The sequence below is a fragment of the Rhinatrema bivittatum genome, chromosome 7 (assembly GCF_901001135.1).
Source record: "Rhinatrema bivittatum chromosome 7, aRhiBiv1.1, whole genome shotgun sequence".
In the NCBI taxonomy this organism is placed as follows: Eukaryota; Metazoa; Chordata; class Amphibia; order Gymnophiona; family Rhinatrematidae; genus Rhinatrema; species Rhinatrema bivittatum.
In genome coordinates this window covers 310,262,795-310,288,328 of record NC_042621.1, presented here as the reverse complement: position 1 = coordinate 310,288,328, position 25,534 = coordinate 310,262,795, and the positions used below count along the sequence as shown (strand labels likewise).

At 48.7% G+C, this 25,534-nt stretch overlaps 1 protein-coding gene across 1 annotated transcript in view; it reads right to left on the bottom strand.

The window, feature by feature from the left end:
* LOC115096252 (deleted in malignant brain tumors 1 protein-like) overlaps positions 1-25,534 on the bottom strand; it is a 397,025-nt gene that overhangs the window by 8,454 nt on the left and 363,037 nt on the right. Inside the window, exon 35 of the mRNA XM_029610760.1 lies at positions 16,065-16,333. Coding sequence (XP_029466620.1) covers positions 16,065-16,333 — 269 coding nt within the window. The remainder of the gene's footprint in view (positions 1-16,064; positions 16,334-25,534) is intronic.

Sequence of the window (25,534 nt, the reverse complement as noted above, 5' to 3'; positions counted from 1 at the left end):
GCAGCAGAAAGGCTGCCAGGAGTGAGGTCACCTCTTATCTGCGCCCAGTACTTCATGACTGTAACTGCCTCAAACGTGCCTAAAGGGCCTCCAAATATTCCTATTTCACTGGCCACAGGAGCCCCTAGAAGAGACCTTGTTACCCCTCTGCATGGACGTGCGGTCATAATTTAATGTGCACGAGAAGGGTCCTGCCTATCTTCAGAGCCTCCGGCTCAGGCACGGCGGGGGCCTGATAAGCAACAGGATTTTTTATTCTTCCTTTTAGCAGTTGTAGGTTATAAGTGACCAGAAGTTAGGCCTTTTCAGCTACTGGGCTACAATTTTAGAACACCTCAGAGAAGAGGCCAGATTCTCATTTTTATAAAAGAATTGAAAGCGTTTTTATTTTTAGAGGATTTTACTTGCTTTCACCTTGTTCTTTTGCTGCTCCAAACATTGTTCAGATCTCCTCTTACATCTTACTGTTGTATTTCATGATGGGTTGTTTTATCTCAATGCTTTATGTTGCTATTGTAATCCACCTTGCACAATGTTATTCGATGAGTGTGGAATACAAATATTTTAAACAAATACTGGGGTATAGACAGCTGTGACTCAGTCCCACTCCTCAATGCAAGGAGAGCCTGCACCAGCAACTGTGACCGAGAGCCCCACTCACTGCAGGGAGAGCCCGTGGCAGGAAGCTGTGACCCATAGCTCCTACCCTCGCTGCAGGTAGAGCCCTGCACCGTCATCTGTGACCCATAAACCACACCTCTCACTGCAGAGAGAGCCCGTGGCAGGAAGCTGTGACCCATAAACCACATCTCTCACTGCAGGGAGAGCCCGTGGCAGGAAGCTGTGACCCATAGCTCCACTCACTGCAGGGAGAGCCCGTGGCAGGACACTGTGACCCATAGCTCCTACCCTCGCTGCAGGGAGAGCCTGGCACAGTCATCTGTGACCCATAAGCCACACCTCTCACTGCAGGGAGAGCCCGTGGCAGGAAGCTGTGACCCATAGCTCCTACCCTCGCTGCATGGAGAGCCGGGCACAGTCATCTGTGACCCATAAGCCACACCTCTCACTGCAGGGAGTTCCCGTGGCAGGAAGCTGTGACCCATAAACCACACCTCTCACTGCAGGGAGAGCCCGTGGCAGGAAGCTGTGACCCGTAGCTCCTACCCTCGCTGCAGGGAGAGCCTGGCACAGTCATCTGTGACCCATAAACCACACCTCTCACTGCAGGGAGAGCCCATGGCAGGAAGCTGTGACCCATAGCTCCTACCCTCGCTGCATGGAGAGCCTGGCACAGTCATCTGTGACCCATAAGCCACACCTCTCACTGCAGGGAGAGCCTGGCACAGTCATCTGTGACCCATAAACCACACCTCTCACTGCAGGGAGAGCCCGTGGCAGGAAGCTGTGACCCATAGCTCCTACCCTCACTGCATGGAGAGCCTGGCACAGTCATCTGTGACCCATAAGCCACACCTCTCACTGCAGGGAGAGCCTGGCACAGTCATCTATGACCCATAAACCACACCTCTCACTGCAGGGAGAGCCCGTGGCAGGACACTGTGACCCATAGCTCCTACCCTCACTGCATGGAGAGCCTGGCACAGTCATCTGTGACCCATAAGCCACACCTCTCACTGCAGGGAGAGCCTGGCACAGTCATCTGTGACCCATAAACCACACCTCTCACTGCAGGGAGAGCCCGCGGCAGGAAGCTGTGACCCATAAACCACACCTCTCACTGCAGGGAGAGCCCGTGGCAGGAAGCTGTGACCCATAAACCACACCTCTCACTGCAGGGGGAGCCCGTGGCAGGAAGCTGTGACCCATAGCTCCTACCCTCGCTGCAGGGAGAGCCTGGCACCGTCATCTGTGACCCATAAACCACACCTCTCACTGCAGGGAGAGCCCGTGGCAGGAAGCTGTGACCCATAGCTCCTACCCTCGCTGCAGGGAGAGCCCTGCACCATCATCTGTGACCCATAAACCACACTCACTGCAGGGAGAGCCCGTGGCAGGAAGCTGTGACCCATAGCTCCTACCCTCGCTGCAGGGAGAGCCCTGCACCGTCATCTGTGACCCATAAACCACACCTCTCACTGCAGGGAGAGCCCGTGGCAGTGACCCATAAACCACACCTCTCACTGCAGGGAGAGCCCGTGGCAGGAAGCTGTGACCCTTAGCTCCTACCCTCGCTGCAGGGAGAGCCTGGCACAGTCATCTGTGACCCATAAACCACACCTCTCACTGCAGGGAGAGTCTGTGGCAGTGACCCATAAACCACACCTCTCACTGCAGGAAGAGCCCGTGGCAGGAAGCTGTGACCCATAGCTCCTACCCTCGCTGCAGGGAGAGCCTGGCACAGTCATCTGTGACCCATGAACCACACCTCTCACTGCAGGGAGAGTCTGTGGCAGTGACCCATAAACCACACCTCTCACTGCAGGGAGAGGCCGTGGCAGGAAGCTGTGACCCATAAACCACACCTCTCACTGCAGGGAGAGCCCGTGGCAGGAAGCTGTGACCCATAAACCACACCTCTCACTGCAGGGGGAGCCCATGGCAGGAAGCTGTGACCCATAAACCACACCTCTCACTGCAGGGAGAGCCCGTGGCAGGAAGCTGTGACCCATAAACCACACCTCTCACTGCAGGGGGAGCCCGTGGCAGGAAGCTGTGACCCATAAACCACACCTCTCACTGCAGGGAGAGCCCGTGGCAGGAAGCTGTGACCCATAAACCACACCTCTCACTGCAGGGGGAGCCCATGGCAGGAAGCTGTGACCCATAGCTCCTACCCTCGCTGCAGGGAGAGCCTGGCACAGTCATCTGTGACCCATAAACCACACCTCTCACTGCAGGGAGAGCCCGTGGCAGGAAGCTGTGACCCATAAGCCACACCTCTCACTGCAGGGAGAGCCCGTGGCAGGAAGCTGTGACCCATAGCTCCTACCCTCGCTGCAGGGAGAGCCTGGCACCGTCATCTGTGACCCATAAACCACACCTCTCACTGCAGGGAGAGCCCGTGGCAGGAAGCTGTGACCCATAGCTCCTACTCTCGCTGCAGGGAGAGCCTGGCACAGGCAACTAAGCAATAGCTCCATCCCCCACTGCAAGGACAGACTGACATGGGCAACTGTAAAAAACAAATCTGGTAAAATGAATGATCGGGATAATTACAGACCTGTATCAAACTTACCTTTCATTGGAAAAATCCTAGAAAAAACTTCTTTAAATCTACTAGAAAACTTCCTTGATGAAAACAAAATTCTTTATGCAAACCAATTTGGCTTCAGGAAAAACTGTTTGACAGAAAAATTACTGATTTCTCTATCTGTTAGCATCCTGAAAGGCTTTGATAATAATGACTCTTTTATTCTAATTCTGCTTGACCTAAACGCAGCATTTGACACTTGACCATGCTCTTCTCTGTAATCAATCAAAGAATATTGGAATTGGCAGAACGGTACTCAACTGCTTCTCATCCTTCCTAGAAAAAAGGCTTCTTAAAAAGTTTCACAGGAGTTCATCAAGGTTCAGCCCTCTCAGCAATTTATTTAATATTTATCTCCTTCCAATTTAAACCCCAAATTATTTATCTATGCCGATGATATTGAATTTTATATTCCTTTTGAAAAAACTTTCGAAAAAACAACAGCAACTCTAACAAAATTCATGAAATCTATTCAAAAACAGCTCTCTCTTCTGAAATTGACTGTCAACACTAACAAAACTGAAATAATTTGGCTAAGAAAAAATAATACATCTCTAAAACCTCCCATATTAAACAGAAATAGCCAAAATATCAACCTCTGATGAAGTACATCATCTAGAAATCCAAATTGATGAAAACCTCAACATGAAAAAACATATTTCAAAGATTATCAAATCTGGTTATTCCAAACTCAGAATGCTTCAGCGTCTGAAAGCTTCCAAGACTTCCGCACAGTGTTACAAATCCTCATTTTTTTCTTACCTAGACTACTGTAATTCCTTATTGCTAGGCCTTAATGCAAACTTAACTAAATCTCTTCATCTACTCCAAAATGCCTCTGCCAGAATTCTCACCGGCACTAGAAAATGTGACCATATCACTCCCACTCTGATAGATCTTCATTGGCTTCCAGTAATCTTCCGGATTCACTACAAAGTATTATCAATTATCTTCAATATCTTTAATAATATTGCTTCATCTCCATTCGGAATCTCTATACAACTCTACACTCCAACAAGCAACCTAAGATCCCAAAAGAAAGGCATTCTTTCAATAGCCTCCAACAATATTGCTCATCTTACCCAAATCAGAGATCGTTTGTTTTCTTTTGCTGGCCCCAAACTTTGCAACTCTCTACCTAATTCTCTAAGATTTACAACTGAAAAAAAGAAATTCAAATAAGACCTAAAAACCTGGCTCTTCAAAAAAATCTATGAACTCTCCTCAATTTATATCAATTCCACCTAGTAAACAGACTTATTTCACACTCAATTTTCCTTCATTTGTACTCTTTCTACTTAAATAATTCCTTGGAATTATCTTCCATTGTTGTAGTAATTAATAACTCTCTTTTCTATTATCTCTTTCATACATTTTATATTAATGCTGTTTAAATTTATCATAGAAACATAGAAATGACGGCAGAAGAAGACCAAACAGTCCATTCAGTCTGCTCAGTAAGCTTTCACACTTATTTTTTTCATACTTATCTGTTATTCTTGTCCCTTTTAAGTAACTTTTTGGTTCTATTTCCCTTCCACCCCCACCATCGATGTAGATAGCAGTGCTAGAGCTGCATCTAAGTGAAGTATCTAGCTAATTGGTTTGGGGTAGTAACCACCCTAATAAGCAAGCTATTCCCACGTTTGTTTACCCAACCTGTGCAATTCAGCTCTTGTTAGTTGTTTGAATATAAACCCTCTTTTCTTCATTCCCCCTGCCGTTGAAGCAGTGAGCTGCGCTGGATATGTATTCCAAGTGAAGTATCAGGCTTGATTCGGGCTAGTAACTGCCGTAACAAGCAAGCTAAACCCATGCTTATTTGTTTTACCTAGACTATGTAATTCAGTCCTTGTTGGTAGTTGTCTGAATATAAATAATCTTTTCTTCATTCCCCCTGCCGTTGAAGCAGAGAGCTGCACTGGATATGCATTGAAAGTGAAGTATCAGGCTTATTTGATTTGGGGTAGCAACTGCCGCAACAAGCAAGCTACTGCCCTGCTTTTTTTTGTGGATGCAAATCCTTTTTTCCTTCTTGCCGTTGAAGCATAGAGCAATGTTGGAGTCGCATACACACGGAAATACTTCCTGACATTGGTTCTGAGTCTTCCTCCCTGGAGCTTCAACTCGTGACCCCTGGTTCTGCTGATTTTTTTGCAACGGAAAAGGTTTGTCGTTGTCTTTAGATCATTAAAACCTTTCAAGTATCTGAAAGTCTGTATCATATCACCCCTGTTCCTCCTTTCCTCCAGGGTGTACATATTTAGGTTCTTCAATCTCTCCTCATAAGTCATTCGATGAAGACCCTCCACCTTTTTGGTTGCCCTTCTCTGGACCGCCTCCATCCTGTCTTTGCCCCTTCTGAGATACGGTCTCCAGACCTGAACACAGTACTCCAGGTGAGGCCTCACCAAGGACCTGTACAAGGGGATAATCACTTCCCTTTTCTTACTCGATATTCCTCTCTCTATGCAGCCCAGCATTCTTCTGGCTTTAGCTGTCACCTTGTCACATTGTTTCACTGACTTTAGATCATTAGACACTATCACCCCAAGGTCTCTCTCCTGCTCCGTGCACATCAGCCTTTCTCCTCCCATCGAATACAGTTCTTTCGGATTTCCACTCCCCATATGCATGACTCTGCACTTCTTGGCATTGAATCTCAGCTGCCAAATCTTTGACCACTCTTCCAGTTTCCTTAAATCCCGTCTCATTCTCTCCACTCCTTCCGGCTTGTCCACTCTGTTGCAGATCTTAGTGTCATCCACAAAAAGACAAACCTTACCTTCTATCCAGTCCGCAATGTCTCTCACAAAGATATTGAACAGGACCGGTCCCAACACCGATCCTTGCGGTACACTGCTTAACACTGCTCTCTCTTCAGAGTAAGTTCCATTTACCATCACACATTGTCTTCTGTCCATCAACAAGTTTGCAATCCAGGCCACCACCTCAGCACTCACTCCTAAGCTTCTCATTTTATTCACCAGTATGTAATTCAGTGCTATACTTGCTGATCTACTTTTAGAACCACGGTATATAAAAAGCATAAATAAATAAACTGTGACCTACAGCTCCTCCCCTCACTGCAGGGAGAGCCTGGCACGGGCAACTGTGACTCAAAGCCCCACCCTCTCACTGCAGGGAGAGCCTATCACAAGTACCTCTGACTCAAAGCCCCACCCTCTCACTGCAGGGAGAGCCTATTGCAGATAACTGTGACTCAGCCCCACCCTCTCACTGCAGGGACCCTATCCCAGGTAGCTGTGACTCATAGCCCCACCCTCTCACTGTGACTGTGACTCATAACCCCCCACTCACACTGCAGGGAGAGCCTATCACAGGTAGCTGTGACTCATAGCCCCAACTTCTCACTTCAGGTAGAGCCTATCACAGACAACTGTGACTCATAGCCCCACTCTCTCACTACAGGGAGAGCCTATGGCAGGTAGCTTTGATTCAAAGCCCCACCCTCTCACTGGAGGGAGAGCCTCTTCCAGGTAGCTATCACTCAGGCCCACCTTCTCATTGCAGGGAGAACCTATTGCAGACACTGTGACTCATAGCCCCACCCTCTCACTGCAGCTGTGACTCATAGCCCACCCCCTCACTGCAGGGAGAGCCTATGACAGATAGCTGTGATTCATCCCCACTCTCTCACTATGACTCATAGCCCCACACTCACTGCAGGAAAGAGCCTATCCTAGGTAGATGTGACTCATAGCCCCACCCTCTCACAGAAAACTGTAACTCATAGCCCCACCCTCTTGCTGCAGGAAAGCTTATCCCAGGTAGCTTGACTCATAGCCTCACCCACTCACTGCAGGAAAGAGGCTATCCTAGGTAGCTGTCACTCATAGCCCCACCCTTTCATTGCAGGTAGAGCCTATCAGAGACAACTGTGACTCATAGCCCCACCCGCTCACTGCAGGGAGAGCCTATCTAGGTAGCCTTGACTCATAGCCCCACCCTCTCACTTCAGGGAGAACCTATGGCAGGTAGCTGTGACTCATATCACCACCCTTTCATTGCAGAGAGAGCCAATCACAGATGACTGTGACTCATAGCCCCACCCTCTCATAGACACCTGTAACTCATAGCCCCACCCTCTTGCTTCAGGAAATCCCAGGTAGCTTGACTCATAGCCTCACCCTCTCACTGCAGGTAGAGCCTATCCCAGGTAGCTGTGACTCATAGCCTCACCCTCTCACTGCAGCTATGACTCATAGCCCCACCCTCTCACTGCAGGGATAGCCTTTACAAGGTAGCCGTGACTCATAGCCCAACCCTCTCACTGCAGGGAGAGCCTATGGCATGTAGCTATGACTTATAGCCCCACCTTCTCATTAAAGGGAGAGCCTACAGTAGGTAGCTGTTATTCATAGCCCCACCCTCTCAATGGAGGGAGAGCCTATCCCAGGTAGCTATCACTCAGCCCCACCCTCTCATTGCAGGGAGAGCTTATTGCAGACACTGTGACTCATAGCCCTACCCTCTCACTGCAGGGAGAGCCTCTGGCAGGTAGCTGTGATTCATAGCCCCATCCTCTCACTGCGACTCATAGCCCCTCTCTCACTGCAGGGAGAGCCTCTCCTAGGTAGCTGTCACTCATAGCCCCACCCTCTCATTGCAGGTAGAGCCTATCACAGACAACTGTGACTCATAGCCCCACCCTCTCACTGCAGCTGTGACTCATAGCCCCACCCTCTCACTGCAGAGAGAGCCTATCACAGATAGCTGTGACTCATAGTCCTACCCTCTCACTGCAGGGAGAGCCTATGGCAGGTAGCTGTGATTCATAGCCCCATCCTCTCACTGCGACTCATAGCCCCACTCTCACTGCAGGGAGAGCCTCTCCTAGGTAGCTGTCACTCATAGCCCCACCCTCTCATTGCAGGTAGAGCCTATCACAGACAACTGTGACTCATAGCCCCACCCTCTCACTGCAGCTGTGACTCATAGCCCCACCCTCTCACCGCAGAGAGAGCCTATCACAGATAGCTGTGACTCATAGCCCTACCCTCTCACTGCAGGGAGAGCCTATGGCAGGTAGCTGTGATTCATAGTCTCACCCTCTCACTGTGACTCATAGCCCCGCTCTCACTGCAGGGAGAGCCTATCACAGGTAACTGTGACTCATAGCCCTACCCTCTCACTGCAGAGAGAGGGTGGGGCTATGAGTTAGCTGCAGTGAGAGAGTGGGGCTATGAGTCACAGGTGTCTGTGATCGGCTCTACCTGCAGTGAGAAGGTGGGGCTATGAGTCAGCTGCAGTGAGAGGGTGGGGCTATGAGTCACATGTGTCTGTGATAGGCTCTACCTGCAGTGAGAGGGTGGGGCTATGAGTCAGCTGCAGTGAGAGGGTGGGGTTATGAGTCACAGGTGTCTGTGATAGGCTCTACCTGCAATGAGAGGGTGGGGCTATGAGTGACAGCTACCTAGGAGAGGCTCTCCCTGCAGTGAGAGTGGGGCTATGAGTCGCAGTGAGAGGGTGGGGCTATGAATCACAGCTACCTGCCAGAGGCTCTCCCTGCAGTGAGAGGGTGGGGCTGTGACTCATAGCCCTACCCTCTCACTGCAGGGAGAACCTGTCACAGGATTTAGTTTGAGTTGGTGGGTAGCATGTGCTCAGTCAGAGTCCTGTGTTGCTAGTGTGTGCTGAGGGCAGTAATCAAACACTGCCCATGCTGGTATAACCTTGGTATGTTTAGCTGAAAGGATTTCTTCAAGCAAAGCATTAATCCGCACAGGCTTTTACTTTGATTATTGGCACTGTAATAATGATCTATCAAGGTGTGCACTTGCTTTATCTACACATGCACTGGCTCCTCTGTCCACCCTGGGAACATCCCCAGAATCTATGCGTAATGTAAGCATGTGGTTGAATAATGCACACACCTTTATCCACATTCAAAGCCACCACATTCATGGGTAAAAGGCTTGAATGTTGCCCTCTCAGAGTCCTATGTGCACTCATTCAGAGTCCCATGATGGTGGCGTATTCTGGCTTGGAACCGGTGTTCATGATGTGTAGTCAGAGCTACATATAGGTGTTGTAGTCTTGCTTTGAGTTCAGCCAGATTCCTATATTGGTGTTGTGTACACAGAAGTCTCACCTTTTTTAACAGGCGTCATGAATCCTATTTAATTATGTATGTGTCTTCTGTTACCCATTCAGATCTGTGGATCAGTGGGCTACAAATTATTTAAATAAATACATTTGGAGTCCCGTGTTGTTGCTAACAAGGAGCTATGGCTTGGTGGAGTGTGCTGACTGAGGGCCTTATTTTGGTGGCATGTGGTGGTGCATTTTCACCCAGATCCTCATGTTGGTGGCATGTGGTGACAGAGAGCCCTTTCTTGGTGGTGTGTGCTGGCTTGGAACCCAGGTGTTGAGACAGAGCCCCATGTTGGTGCTCACTGCGATAAGAAAATTATTCCTTACCTGCTAATTTTCGTTCCTGTAGTACCACGGATCAGTCCAGACCATGGGTTATATCCCCATTCCAGCAGATGGAGACAGAAGGAAAACTTGTGAGGCGCTCGGAATTACCCATGAGCACCCTCTGCATCCCATCAGTATTAAGAATATCAAAGCAGAACAAACAACTCAGAACTAACTGATGAATGGATCAAGCAAAAAACTCCCAACCAAATATGGAACTATATACAGGTTGCCGTTAAGGCATATAGTGTCTGTAGCCCAAAAACCTGCAAATGCAAAATCTCGAAGCCTTCGAGAAAAATCTTGCAACCTCAAAATAACCCAAAGAACAGGCTAACTGTGCTGAGGAAAAGCAAGATATTGGAATAGAAAATGTGCTATCGAAAAATGTGGTTGGGCGTCTGAACTGATCCGTGGTACTACAGGAACGAAAATTAGCAGGTAAGGAATAATTTTCTTTTCCCTGTACGTACCCGGATCAGTCCAGACCATGGGATGTACCAAAGCTTCCCTACATAGGGTGGGCCCTCGATAGCCCTGCTCGAATGACCTGGTCACCAAACGAACCTAACCCTGGAGGTCTTAGATTAAGACGATAATGAAGCGCAAAGGTATGTAGTTACTTCCATGTAGCCACTCTACAGATTTCTTGAGGAGATACCGACTGACTTTCCGCCCAAGAAGTTGCCTGAGAACGGAGAGAATGCACTTTAATACCATCTGGGGGGGGCGGGACTTACCTGATCTGATATATGAGGCAATAATGGCTGGCTTGTTGACCTTTCTTGGGGCCACTACTTGAGAACAAACAAATGATCTGAAAGAAGGAAATAGTGACCTCCAGGTAACAAAGGAGCGTTCGCTTAACATCGAGCCGCCGTAGTTTTCTGAGTCCTCCTCTTGGAAGGCTGGAAGCTCCACCGACTGACTGAGATGAAACGAAGATACCACCTTCGGGAGGAAAGTTGGCACTGTGGTCAGGGTGACACCCGAATCCGTGAATCTCAGATAGGGTTCCCTACAAGACAAAGTTTGCAGTTCCGATATTCTGCGAGCTGAAGAAATGGACATGAGAAACACAGTCTTCAGAGTTAAATCCTTGAGCACAGAATGCTTCAGCGGCTCAAAAGGTGGACCACCCAAAGCCCGTAGTACCAAATTCAAATTCCACGAAGGACACAGGGCACGGACCGGAGGTCTCAGGTGTTTAACACCTTTCAAAAAGTGAACAATGTCCGGATGTGATGCTAGAGGTGTTCCATCCAAACGCCCAATGAGCGAACCAAGGGCCGCTACCTGAACCCGAAGAGAATTGAAAGCCAAACCCTTGCAGAGCCCGCTCTGCAGAAAAGAGAGAATCTGAGCCACAGACGAATGACGAGAATCAAAAACCTTCCATATTCGTACATAAGAAATGGAGGTGGAAGTCTTCCTGGCCTGCAAAAGCATGGAAATGACTTCCTCTGGATAGCCTCTTTTTATCAGTCTTCTCCTCTCAAAAGCCAGGCCGCATGACAGAAGCGATCTACCTGGTCAAAAAATATGAGACCCTGACGAAGGAGTCGAGGAAGATGCCCCAAACAAAGTGGACCGTCCACCGCTAGATTTACCAGATCTGCGAACCACGGCCTTCTTGGCCACTCTGGCGCCACCAGAATCACTGCTCCGCAGTGAACTTCTATTCTCCGTAGAACCTTCCCCACCAGAGGCCATGGGGGAAACACATACAGCAGAACGTCGTGAGGCTAGGGCAGAACCAGAGCATCCACCCCTTCCACCCCGTGTTCCCGTCTGCGACTGAAAAAGCGGGGTGCCTTTGCATTCCTTAGAGTGGCCATCAAGTTGAGATGGGGAGGTCCCCACCTCCCGACCAGAAGGGACATTGCTTCTCCAGATAGCTCCCACTCTCCAGGATCCAACGTCTGCCGGCTTAAGAAATCGGCTTGCACATTGTCTACTCCCACTATGTGAGAAGCCGCCAGGCGCAAGAGATGATGCTCCGCCCATATCATGAGCTTGTCCGTCTCCTGAGAGAAGTGCCGACTCTTCGTTCCCCCTTGCCGATTGTTGTATGCTACCGTGGTAGCATTGTTGGAGAGAATCCGCACAGACATGCCACGCACCAGAGGAAGAAATCTTTTCAGGGCGAGACGGACTGCTTGGGTCTCTAGGCGATTGATCGGCCATTTCGCCTGCTCCGATGACCAGTGGCCCTGCATCGCCTGAGTTTGACTCACTGCCCCCCAGCTGGAGAGACTGGCATCCGTGGTGACGACCACCCACTGTGTAACTTCCAGGTCTATACCGTTGAGCAAATGATCCAGACTGAGCCACCAGCCCAGGCTGTTCTTGGCTGGATCCGGAAGTGGTAAGGGAGCTTGGAACTCCTGAGACACCGGCTTCCAGCGAGAGAGCAACACCCTCTGCAAAGATCGCATATGAGCAAAAACCCAGGGTACCAAATCTATGGTGGAGGCCATGGATCCCAGTATTTGGAGATAATCCCACGCCGTGGGAAGTGTCAGACTCTGGAAACATTGTATCTGTGAAATGAGATTGAGCGCCCGGTCTTGGTGCAAGAAAACCTTGCCAACACTGGTGTTGAAATGAGCTCCCAAGAAATTCAGCGTTTGTATTGGCGTAAGATCGCTCTTGGCAAAATTGATCACCCATCCAAGAGAGGGCAGGAGATGCAATAACTTGTTGACCGACTGCTTGCAAAGATCCTGGGACTTCACCCGAATGAGCCAGTCGTCCAGACAGGGATGAACTAGGACACCCTCCTTCTGCAGAGCCGCTGCCACCACTACCATTACCTTGGTGAAGATGTGAGGAGCAGTTGCCAGACCGAACAGCAGGGCTTGAAATTAGTAATGCTGACCCAGAATCTTGAACCGGAGAAACTTCTGATGATCCTTGTGGATGGGAAGGTGGAGATAGACCTCCGTGAGGTCCAAGGTTGCCAGGAATTCCCCCCTGCATACCACTGCTGTCACTGAACATAGAGTTTCCATCCGAAAATGCAGAACCCTTAGGGCCCAATTTACTGTCTTGAGATCCAGAATGGGTCTGTAGGCGTGGACTTTTTGAGTCCACGCCTACAATTCCACTATTCCACTATTCCACTATTCCATCTACGAAATAGATGGAATAGTGGCTTGCGCCTTGCTCCTTCGGCAGTACTGGAAGAATAGCTCCAAGGTCGAGTAGTCTGTTGAACGTCTGATGCACTATTAGCTGTTTCCGTAAAGGTCTGCAGGGGGAGAAGAGGAACCGTCTCTTAAGGGCTGAGAAAACTCTAAAATGTAACTGTGCTCTAGAATATCTTGGACCCACTGATCCGACGTGATCTTGACCCACTCCTCGTAAAACAGGGAGAGATGTCCCCCAACTCTGGGCGGCGAAGAGTGGGTCGGCAACCCTTCATTGGGTTGCCTTGGAAGCGGCTCCTTGTGGGAAGCCCCCCCGAGGGGATCTGCGGCCACAAAAGGAATGAGACTAAGATTGAGACCTAGTTGACGGAGGACGTTGAGAAACAGGTCTTGACTGCAAAAAACGGCGTTTTCCTCTGAAACGGGCCCTAGAGAAATTGAATGTCCGAAAATTCCTCGGACGGTCTTCTGGAAGCTTGTGTAACTTATTCTCCCCAAGGGATTTGATAATCTGCTTCAAATCTTCTCCAAACAACAATTTACGCTTAAAAGGGAGAGAGCCCAGCTGCGCCTTGAGCCAAAGGAGACGTCTGGCTGAGACTGCCGACATCATCGATCTGGCCAGGACCCTCAAGAGGTCATAAAGCGCATCCGCCTCCAGGCGTTCTGCTTGCTGCGCTTCTGCAGGCGGAAACTCCTGGGTACCAAGCAACTGCTGTACCCATCTCAGACCTGCTCTTTGCATTAGAGAGTGCAGACCACTGCTCTGACTCCCAAAGCTGACACCTCAAAAATCCTCTTGAGGTATACTTCCAGTTTTCGATCTTGCAGGTTGCGCAAAGCTGTCCCCCCTGTCACCGGGATAGTGGTCCTCTTGGTGACCACCAACACCGACGCATCAACCTTTGGGACTTTAAGAAGTTCTAAGAATTCTTCCGGAAAGGATATAACTTATCCATAGCTCGGCCTACTCGGAGGCTCGAATCTGGAGAATCCCATTCCCTGGAGAGCAGCTAAAGCAGCATGGGATGAAAAGGAAATGTTTTTGCAGGAGGTTGCAGTCCCGCTAAAACAGGATCACCTTTTGACGCCCCCGTATTCAAGCCTGAGGGGTCCTGAGGCGCATCTGTATCTAACTCAGAAAGTACATGGGAAATAAGTGGTTCAAACTCATCCCTTTTAAAAAGCCGCAAGACTCTGGGATCATCCCCCTCCATGTGCATGCTGGACAAAGCTCCATCCAGGTCCGCAGCACCATCCTGATCCGGATCCGGGTCGACCGGAGCCAGGTCTGGTAAGTTAGGAATAGGAACTACCGTATTTCCACGCATATAACCCGCGGGTAATGTGCGTTTTTACCTACCCCGCATGCCCCCCGCGGGGTATAAACGTGGGCGGGTTATCCAGAAAAAATTTTACAGCAGCGGTTAACATCTCTCTCCCCCCGCCCCGGCGCTTCACGCCTGTCTCGCCCTCACAACCATGGCGGAGCTGTAGCTTCCGGTCGGTGACTGAGAGCCCGGCCGTGCGCTCCGAGAGCGGGCAGCGTCCGCCCTGCCGGGAAAAGCCGCTTAGCACGGAAGGAGCAATGGGGGTAAGGCTGGAGGGAAGCGCGGGTTCTGGCCCAGACCTGAGCGGCGCTTTACGGCCTTCCCCTCCCCAGGCTTTAAGCTTGCAAGTCCTGCAAACCGCGCAAAGGTCCCCGGGGTTTAAGCGGCTCTTCCCGCCAGCCTGCTCTCACTGCTCCGTGTTCACGGTCTGATTGTGACAGAGGGGTTCGCATGGAACCAGAAATCGGTTAAATGAACGAATGAATGACCGAGGGATGCGATGCCCCTCGGACAAGCGCCCTGTCTGCCCGCGGGTTATATGAGGAGGCGGGGTATATTAAAACTTTTTTTCATAAATCTGGAAAACCTGCGGGTTATGTGTGTGGGCGGGTTATATACGTGGGCGGGTTATTGTCGTGGAAATACGGTACTCGAGCCCGAGTAGAACCTGAGGGAGTCTCCAAAACGTCCCGGGCACCCTCCAATCTGCTTACCTTAGGGGGAACGCTGTCCTGTTGAAACATGTGGGCCAGGTAAGCATTATGCATTAATAAAATAAAATCAGCCGAAAAAGCAGGTGGATGATGGGCCCCATCTGAAGGAACAAAAGAGCTGAGTCCTGGACTTGTCCCCGAAGTTGAGGGGTCCCCCGGGGGGTCAACAGAGTCAAAACGGGCAGAGGCCGAACAAAATCGGCATCAGGGCTTCCCTGTGGATGCGCTGACACAGACGCATCTGCATTCAAAATGGCTGCCGTTCCCGCACTCGATGGGAATGGGGCTGACCCCCCCCCCCCCAGAAGAAAGACGAGCTGAAAAATGACTGCTCGGTTTGCTGTCAGCCCTTGAGGAACCCTCCCTGCCAGGGAGGCATTTGGAACAAATCCCCTCGCGGGAGAGCCGAGTCCCAGGCTCCCCGCAGGCAGCACATCGTGTCCCTCGTGGCATGGGGGAAGGGAAACAGCTGAGGCGCTGACAAAAAACTGCCCCCGAAAGCGCTCCTGGCAGCCGCCAAATGAAACAGAGCCAAAAGGTTCTCTGCGGACGACCGCAATGGCCCGGCTCACTTTATTTATTTATTTTTTTTAATTATGGCTGAGGAATGGCGCCTCTCAGGTCAGTCAGCCTTAGGGTAGGGCGAGCGGCTGGACCACCAGCTTACACACCCCTAGGGTCAGGAACGAAGGAAAAAAACCTTAATAGAAAAAGAAAACTTACCTTAGAAATAATACAAGGTAATTCTCAAGGCAGCCACACATGCAAGCTGCAAGGCAGGCAAGCTGAAGAGCCTCCTATCAGTTTCCTGACTGACTGGAAAAATTAAACTTTTTTTTTTTTTTAAACTTGATCCATTCAAAGAAAAAAAGCACTGAGAGAGGAAATAGAAAAATGATTCTGTAAACTTTCCTCAAAGATTTGAAAATGTAAGTGGGACGCGCAGCCTGTGCTGGAGACAGGAGAATACTGAAGGGACGCAGAGGGTGCTCATGGGTAACTCCGAGCGCCTCACAGGTTTTCCCTCTGTCTCCACCTGCTGGAATGGGGATGTATCGCATGCTCTGGGACTGACCCGGGTAGGTACAGGGAGCTGGTGTTTGTGGTACGGCCCTATGTTGGTGTTGCATCTGCACATAAGTCTTGCTGAAGTGATAGCGGAGGATTCAGAGGAAGCTACGTCTGCAAGCAGACCCCAAAGGGATCTTACCTGAGGACTCCACGGAGCTGTGATCAGCCTTTAGGCGGATGGGTCCCACCACGGCGCTGGCCCTGCTGGAGTAGGAGGCGATGTCTCTCCTCTGCCGAGTGATGCAGCCCTGGTTGCAGCGTGAGGCCGGGTCGCTGCTGTCACAGATGAAGACTTTACACTGCAGGTACACGGCTGGGTGGCTGCGCAGGAATTTGAAGGCACTGAAGTGGAAACGGCTGTAGCGGCTCCCAGGCGGATAATTTCCATAGGTGTCATCTTTAATGCACCTGAAAGACAGCAGTGAAGAGTGACACGGGAAATGGAGACAAGAACTCAGCTGGAGAGTGCTGTGGAGAGGCAGGGAGAGGGCTGCCTGGGACTCTCCCCCCACCCGCTCCCCTTGCTTAAGATATCCTGAGGGATGTTAGAGAGCCTGAGTTACCTCCCGTGATCTTTAGCAGGTAGAGAAGGTCCAAAAGGGACAGCTGAGAGAATGCTTGGGGTCTCTAGGAGCGGTCCCATGCCAGAGACAGCAGGAAGTACTCGCCACTGTACTATTTGTATAGTTCCATCAAGAGATCATTGCACGCTCTGTCATCTTTGCCCATCTTCAAGGCTACGATGGGATATTACACAAGAGAAAAGGGCTCAGTACTGAATGTCCTTCTGTAAAATATATTTCACTGACAACCTTGCAGAGTTTTGACCGAGAGCATCCCTCACAGATGAGTGACATCATCAGATACAACCCGGCAGGCTAGGGGGTTGGGAGCCTGCCCTCTCTTCCCCGTCCCCTATCCTGCCCTCCCCCTATCCCTATCCTAAATCCCCTAAAATGCTTTGTCCTACCTTTTGCTCCTACCTTTGAAAATTGGCCCGGCGCACGTAAGTCTTTTAAAATCCACCCTTAAGTCAACTTGATTAATAGCAATCAATGGACTTCTCCAGGAACTTGTCCAAACCTTTTTTAAACCCAGCTACACTAATTCCCTTTACCACATCCACTGGCAATGAATTCTAGATGTTGGAAGTTTATATTCCATCTTATTCATTAGGATTGCAGGGAAAAATATCTATTAGAAATGCTTTCAGTTAAACGGCTTCAGCTATGTGAGATGCATGAGTGCACATTTATTATGGCTGGGCCAGAGCTGTGGAACAATTTACCATATGAAATAAGATCAGAATGCTGCCTAAAGTCCTTCTGAAGAAAAGATAAAGGCTTATCTGTTTAAGCAGGCTTTTAATATGCCCTAGTTGGTTAATCTGGTTAAGTTAACTTCACTCTGTAGGTTTATTTTTATTTTATTTTTACTTTATTTTTTACTTATTTTATCTTATTTTACATTATTTTTATTTATGTTATCATTTTTATGACTATTTTTATGTTCATTGCCTAGGAATGGCTGATAGGCAATTTATAAATAAATTTACAAGAAATCACAGGACTTACAAGAATTCACTCTCATTAGCATATTTGAGTTAAAATTATAATGCTTACCAGTTAGTAAAATGTTATGCAAACAAACTAACTCATTAGTATATAAATTAGAGGTGGTGACATATTTAAACCATTGTATCAATAACATTCTGTGAGGCTGCTTCTGAATTTGCCTTGCTGGTAATCTTGCACTCTCCTGGGATGTCCCATACTTCATCTACATAAAGATCTTTCATAAAGCTGCCAGTATTAAGTGTTTATTTTATAATCCACAAAATAGTTGTCAGCCACTGCTACACCTTTGGTATCCCAGGAAGACATGGCCCCCACTCCCGCCTACCAGGTCTTGCTGGCATTGGCAATTATTGAGAAGAAGCTGGATAGAAAGATCCAGGAGGTCTTGGATGGGAAGATGGCAGAGCATCGCTGCACTGGCATCGATGGCATCAGCATCCCTGCGGGTGAACATTTAGCTGATACTGGAATCCCTGCTACTGTCTGATGGGATGGGACCAACACCAGAACCTGGAGGAGAATTGCCATTGGATACCAGCACATCAGTGACGATTTCCAGCCCAGCAGAAGAGGAAGTTTCCCTGAGGCACAGGAGCTTGTCCTGATCTAAGGCCAACAGGCAAGCGCTCCCCTCTCTGAGGCCTAGCCGGGTAAGATCCAGGTCCATGCCCCTGACCTACCAGGCAGGTTCAGACTATGGCTATAGCAACATAGTAAAGCTTGGCAGGAAAAGACCTAAGGGGTCCATCCAATCTGCCCATCAAGGGTTTGTTTTTTCTTTTTTATGGTAGTAACTGCCGCTCCGTGCAGATTGCCCCAGTTAACCTAGGTTACCCTTTTTCTTTATTTCCATCGTTTAGCCACAAGGGATTCTCTTATTTATCCTAAGCCCTTTTGAATTCCATTACTGTTCTTGTTTTCACTAGGGATGTGAATCGGGCTTCGGATGATTGAAAATATCGGACGATATTTTCAAAATCGTCATAAATCGGGGGCTCCCCCGAAACGATAGGAAAACCCCATGATATTGATTGTGGGGGAGGGCGGGAAAAACGGCACACAAAAATAACCCCTAAACCCACCCCGACCCTTTAAAACTAACCCCTTTGCTTCCCCCACCCTCCCGACCCCCCCCCCCCCGAAAACTTTTTACAGGTACCTGGTGGTCCAGTGGGGGTCCCGGGAGCGATCTCCCGTTCCCAGGCCCTCGGCTGCCACTAATCAAAATGGCGCCGATGGCCTTTGCCCTTACCATGTGACAGGGTATCTGTGCCATTGGCCGGCCCCTGTCACATGGAGGGAGCACTGGATGGCCGGCGCCATCTAAGATTTGATTAGTGGCAGCCACTAATGTTTTTTGGGGGGGTCGGGAGGGTGGGGGAAGCAAAGGGGTTAGTTTTAAAGGGTCGGGGCGAATTTTTTGTTTATCGACTCGGGCACAGCCGATAAACAAAACCGCGATCAGGCCCGATTGAAAAAAAACCACATGTGAATCGGAACCGGAATCCGAACCGATTCCGGTTCTGATTCACATCTCTAGTTTTCACTACCTTGGCGACAGGACTAGCGCTTCGATTTAGCAAACTAGTCAGTTGCCTAGAGCACCATAAAATCCTGCCAGTGTGAGGCTTAGCGTGGTGCTGTGCCTGAGCGTTTGCTGGACCGTTGCAGCTGGTCGGGGAGAGCATTGGGCTGTAACTGCCACCAATAGGTAAACTGGGAAAGGTGGTGGCGCATACTCCTGCCCTGCTCTTCCAGGAGCCCATCCACCACCCTTTCCAAGAAGAAATATTGCATGAGGTTCCTGAATCTAGCCCTTTCAGAGTTTTAAATTATGATCTCTAGTTCTGTAGCTTTCTTTCTGTTGGAAAAGGTTTGATTCCTGTGCATCATTAATTCCTTTCAGGTATTTAAAAGTCTGTATCATATCTCCGTCTCTCCTTTCTTTCAGAGTACACATATTCTGCTCCTTCAGTCTCATCTCATATGGCTTTTGATGCAGACCCCTCGCCATTTTGGTTGCCTTTCTCTGGACTGCTTCCATCTTGTCTCTATGAATTTTGAAATTTGCTCTTCAGAAGTGAATACAGTACACCAGGAGATGCCTCACCAAAGTCCTATATTAGGGCATTACCTCCCTTTTCCTGCTGGTTTTGCCTCTCTCTTCAGCCCAACATCCTTCTGTCTTTATCCACCGCCTTGCCACATTGGCTGGCTGCCTTCAGATCCTCAGACACTATCACGCCGAGGTCTGTTCCCAAATTACACGAATCTGCACTTCTTGGCATTGAATCCTATTTGCCAAACCTTTGATCACTCCTTGAGTTTTCTGAGATTGCATCTTTCTCTCCACTCCTTTAGGTGCGTCTAGTCTTAGTGTCATCTGCAAAAAGGCAAACTTTTCCTTCTAACCTATCCAAAATATTGCTGACTGTTGCGTCCGTCGGTCTCAGACGGCTTCGACCTCTGTGCCTCACCTTCCTCTCTGCTCTCCCCGCTAGCCATGGGAAGATGGCTACTGCCGCGTCTGCATGCCGCTCTCTCCGGCGTCCCCGGAACGGCTAAGGCAAAGCCTCACGCCATGTTTCTCCTGAGGGCCTCCTAGGATGCGTGTGCGCGCACGCCACCCTCGTCTTTATCCACGTCATGGCGGGAACCTCGGGGGCGTCCCCCTTGAGTGACGTCACGCCATCCGGGTATTTAGCCTGCCCGTGTTTGCTAGCTCATTGAGTCAGCAAGGATCAGTCTGCCTGTGGTCTGAGCTACTCTGCAGCTTCCTTGCTGCCGCTGGAAGCTCTCTCTGCCCTTCAGGGTATTTCACTAATCTTGGGTACCTGCTCCTCAGGGGCCCTTTGCTCTCTTTCAGGTGCCTATCTGGGATCAGGTACTCGCTCCTCGAGGGCCCGCTCTCCCTGGTACAGTGCCTGTATTCAACTATTTCTGCCTGCTGGGATCTCCACTTCTACATCCACTAACTTAGTGAGTATCTAACTTCTCAGTCTGTCTCATCTACAGCTCTGCTGCGCTGGGAACCTACTCCTGGATTTCCCTATACCATCTCGGTGAGACGAGTTCCTTCTGCCGAGGGTCCCTGGACTGCTATCTCTGGATCACATCACTACTGCCACCTCTGGTATACATCAGCTGTACAATAAAAGACAGAACTCTGTGATTGTGCATCTCGAGTATAAGCCTAGTACTGTGGCTCCTCATGGGGCTCCTCCCCGTGGGCGTGGTCATCCCCACAGTACCCAAGAATCCACTCAAACACCTCAAAACCATAACACTGACAAAGATACTGAGCAGAACCAGCCCTAAAACCAATCCTTGAGGCACTCTACTTATGGCTTATCTCCCCAGGGTAGGTTTCATGTACTACTACTTGCTGTTGTCTGTCCATTTAACAATTTGTAATCCATTCCAACACCTGGGACCCACTCCCAGGCTTTTAATTTTGTTCACGAGCCTCCTATGTGGGATTGTTTCAAAAGTTTTGCTAAAATCCAGGAAAATCACGTCAAGTGCTTGTCCTTGATCTAAATCGCTTGTCACCCATTCTAAAAAATGAATTAGATTCATTTCACAGGCTCCTCCTTTGGTTAAACCATTTTGCCTTGTATCCAGCAACTCATAAGACTGTAGATCTTTTACTATCCTTTTCTTCAGTAGTCTCCATTAACTTTCCCAGGACCGACGTAAGGCTAACTGCATATAGTTTTCAGTGTTTTCTCTGCTACTATTTTTGTGAAGCGGGACCACAACTGCCCTTCTCCAAACCTGTGGCACCACCTCCATTTCCAAGGATCTATTGAACAAATCTTCAAAGGACCCTCCAGGTCATCTCTGAGCTCCCTCAGTATCCTGGGATGCAGTCCAATCAGCCCCATGGCCTTGTCCACATTTGGTTTTGCTAATTCCACCCAAACCTTCTTCTCTGTAAATGGGGTGGTATCTACCCCACCTCATTGGTACTCTTGTGAATTAGCAACAGTCCTTCTTCAAAGGTCTTCTTTATCGAACACTGAGCTGAAGTATTTGTTTTAGATTTTTGCCATTTCTCCACCCATTGCTCCATATCTCCTTTCAGTCTTACAATACAACCTCTGACCTTTCTCCTTTCTCCAATATATCTAAAAACGTTTTGTCACCTTGCTTTACCTTATTGGTGATCCACTCTTCCAGCTGAAATTTTGCTATCCTGATTTCTTTCCTTATCTGTTTCAGTTTCTCCAGATATTCTTCCTTGTGTTCCTCTTATTTATTTATTTATTTTTAATTTTTATAGACCGAAGTTCTTGTAGGAACTACAAATCAATCCGGTTTACATACAACTTTTAAATGCCCAAAAAGAGTAGTGGGCTTTACATAGAACAGTTGAACAATAAAACAGGTGACAATAGAACTAACAATAATTATGGAACAAATAGAATAGATAACCAATTAAACATAGTAATGTAGTAATAAATATTATATAGAAAAAAATATAAAAGAGATAGAGTAAATGGAGTGTGAGTACAGTATAAATACAAAAGATGAAAGAGCTCAAAAATTAAGGTACAGTTGAAAAAAATCGTAATAGGAAAAAACAGTGAGATAACCCATGATTTGGGTTAAAAGACTTGATTAGGTAGCATTAGATGTCTGGGAAGGCTTGACGGAAAAGCCATGTTTTTAGCTTTTTTTTGAACTCCTGATGACTTGGTTCTAGTCTTAGATCTGGGGGGAGCGCATTCCATTGGTGGGGGCCTCCTGAAGATAGTGCTCTTTTTGAGTTTTTTTATACTTTGCTAATCTTTTTGCTTTATTTTTTCAGCCACTTCCTTGGAGAACACATTGGTTTCATTTTCCTTTTATTTCCTTTTCTTACTATGGACCAGAGATTTCTCTGATCAGGAGGGGTCAACAGATCTCTCCTCTGACCCCTCTCCGCCCTACAAAAGTCTCCTGAGGACCTCTGCTTCACCAGCTTTATTTTATGGCAGATGCCATTCCACAGTTGTTGCAGAAGGAGAAAGGTTCCAGAACAAAGATACTGGAGAGTCCCCCAAAGGATATTATGGCAATCCCTGTCCATGAGATCCTTCTGGAGGTGCAGATGAGGATATGGAAGAACCACAAGAAGGCAGATGCAATATGTCAGGTACAGAAGGTTCAAGGATTCAAGAATCAACAGCTGCCACATGAATCGGTGGTGGCTGAATACACTTTCCAGAGCCCATTCTTCAGTGCGCCAGGGAAGGATTCTCATACCCTGGACTTGCTTTGGAGGAAGGTTTTTCAGGGAGCTGTGCTCGGTGCCAGTGTAGGTGGGGTATTGGGAAGAAAATGAAAGAAGTGGCAGTGCAGCTCCTTTGAAGCACTGGTTTCACAAGGACATGGAGTGTGGAAAGCCTAGGGACCGGGTGACCTTTGATGTTTGAGATGGCATTGAGAGTTTCTGCACTGGGTCTTTGTACCCTCAGACTAGCCTGGCTATCTCATGCGTCACCTAGATAGGATTATAGACAGTGCTGGGGAGGAGCCGGCTGTCGTGGTACATGTGGGCACCAACGACATAGGAAAATGTGGGAGGGAGGTTCTGGAAGCCAAATTTAGGCTCTTAGGTGGAAAGCTTAAATCCAGAACCTCCAGGGTAGCATTCTCTGAAATGCTCCCTGTTCCATGCGCAGGTCACCAGAGGCAGGCAGAGCTCCGGAGTCTCAATGCGTGGATGAGACGATGGTGCAAGGAAGAGGGATTCAGTTTTGTTAGGAACTGGGGAACCTTTTGGGGAAGGGGAAGACTTTTCCAAAGGGATGGGCTCCACCTTAACCAGGGTGGAGCCAGACTGCTGGCACTAACCTTTAAAAAGGAGATAGAGCAGCTTTTAAACTAGAGCAAGGGGGAAAGCCAACAGTCACTCAGCAGTGCATGGTTCGGAGAAATGTATCCTTGAAGGATACTAATGAAACAGGAGAGTTAGGGCATCCCGACAGTGAGGTTCCATTAAAAGCAAAAGTAGTCTATGTGCCTATATGTAAAAAATCACCGAAGCTAAATGATTCCAAATTATCCCTAATAACTGAAAAGCAGGTTGTTAAAACGAACAAAAAATGCACTTTGAAATGTCAGAATGCCAATGCTGGTGCAGCAGTTACTACCTTTAGGAGAAGGCATGGAGATTACTACTACCCTTAACCAATATGTCTTTTGCTTTAAATGCAACTGCAATATTGCTCCCGGCTTAGACAGCAGGTGGAACAGGGAATTGGATTCAGACAACAACTAGGGCCCCAACGTCTATGGTCTGGCTACTAATACACAAACATAAGGGGAAAAGCACAGGACTGCTTCTATGGCCATGTCCATAAGCAAGGGACATCAAGCAGCACTCTCTAAATTTTCAAGAAAGCTCATCACCCAGTGAAAAATGTTGCTAGCTGAAATTTTTATGGATACCATAAGTCTTGAGATAACTGCACAGAGCGACATTGAGTAACCTGTCCAGAGCAGCAGTTACTACCTTAAGAACCTTGCTGGACAGGCAGGATGGATATTTCGTCCTTTTCTGCCATCATTTCTACGTTTCTATGCTACTGTTTGTTTGGTTTCCACTCCTGCAGGAGATGTCAATCAAAAACCATCGGCCCCTGTGACACAGTGAGGGCAAAGGCGATCGGCGCCATTTTGAGTACTGGCATCCGAGTGCAGGAGGTCGCTCCCAGACCCCCGCTGGACTTTTGGCAAGTCTTGTGGGGGTCAGGAGGGTCCCTCAAGACTTGCCAAAAGTCCCTGGTGGTCCAGCGGGGGTCCGGGAGCGACCTCCTGCACTCAGACCGTCGGCTGCCAGTAATCAAAATGGCGCCAATAGCCTTTGCCCATACTATGCCACAGGGGCTACTGGTGCCATTGGTCAGCCCCTGTCACATGGTAGGAGCACAAGATGGTGCCGATGGCCATGTGACAAGGGCTGATCAATGGCATCGGTAGCCCCTGTGACATATTGGTCAAAGGCTATAGGCGCCATTATGAAACCGGCTCCGAGGGTGTGAGTGCAGGGTATGCCTCCCGGAGCCCCCGCTGGACCACCAGGGAGTTTTGGTAAGTCTTGGGGGGGGGGTCAGGAGGGTGGGGGGTTTGTTTAAATTGGTTTCTTTACATGGCCGAATAATTCGGTGAATATTCCTGTATTCGTGGGGAATCACGATACGTTTCGCTTCTCCATGAATACAACGAATATGGCCACATCCGTTGCGGATTGCCAATACATAGGGATCGAATGCACACCCCTACTGGGCACCACGCCTCCTAAAGGCAGAACCTATCCCCTCTCGCTTCCGGAAACCCAAGCTATGTCAGAGTACATTAAAGAGAACCTGAAAAAAGGATTCATAAGACCCTCTGATTCCCCAGCAGGAGTCGGATTCTTCTTCATGAAGAAGAAAGATGGCAGTTTACGTCCTTGCATCGACTACCGTGAGCTAAACGCTGTGACTCGCAAGGATCGTTATCCTCTGCCACTCATTAGCAAACTATTTGATCGCCTACAAGGAGCCCAGATCTTTACAAAGCTAGATCTCCGAGGGGCATACAATCTTGTACGAATCCAGCCTGAAGATATCTGGAAGACTGCCTTCAATACCAGGGACAGCCACTACAAGTACAAGTACTTTTAATGCCCCTGCGGTCTTTCAGCATTTGATGAATGAGATATTCCGGGACCTAGTATACTCATTTATCGTGGAATATCTGGACGATATACTGATCTTTTCCAAAGACCTGAAGTCCCACCGCTCACATGTTCAAACCGTCCTCCAACGCCTCAGAGACAATCACCTCTACGCAAAATTAGAGAAGTGTATTTTCGAACAGACCCATCTTCCATTCCTGGGCTATATCATCTCCAATTGTGGCTTCACCATGGACCCTGAGAAACTCCAGGGTATTCGAGATTGGCTCCAGCCAGTAGGCTTTTGCGCCTTGCAAAGATTCCTTGGATTTACAAATTATTACAGAAATTTTATTGCTAACTATTCCACGCTAGCTGCTCCAC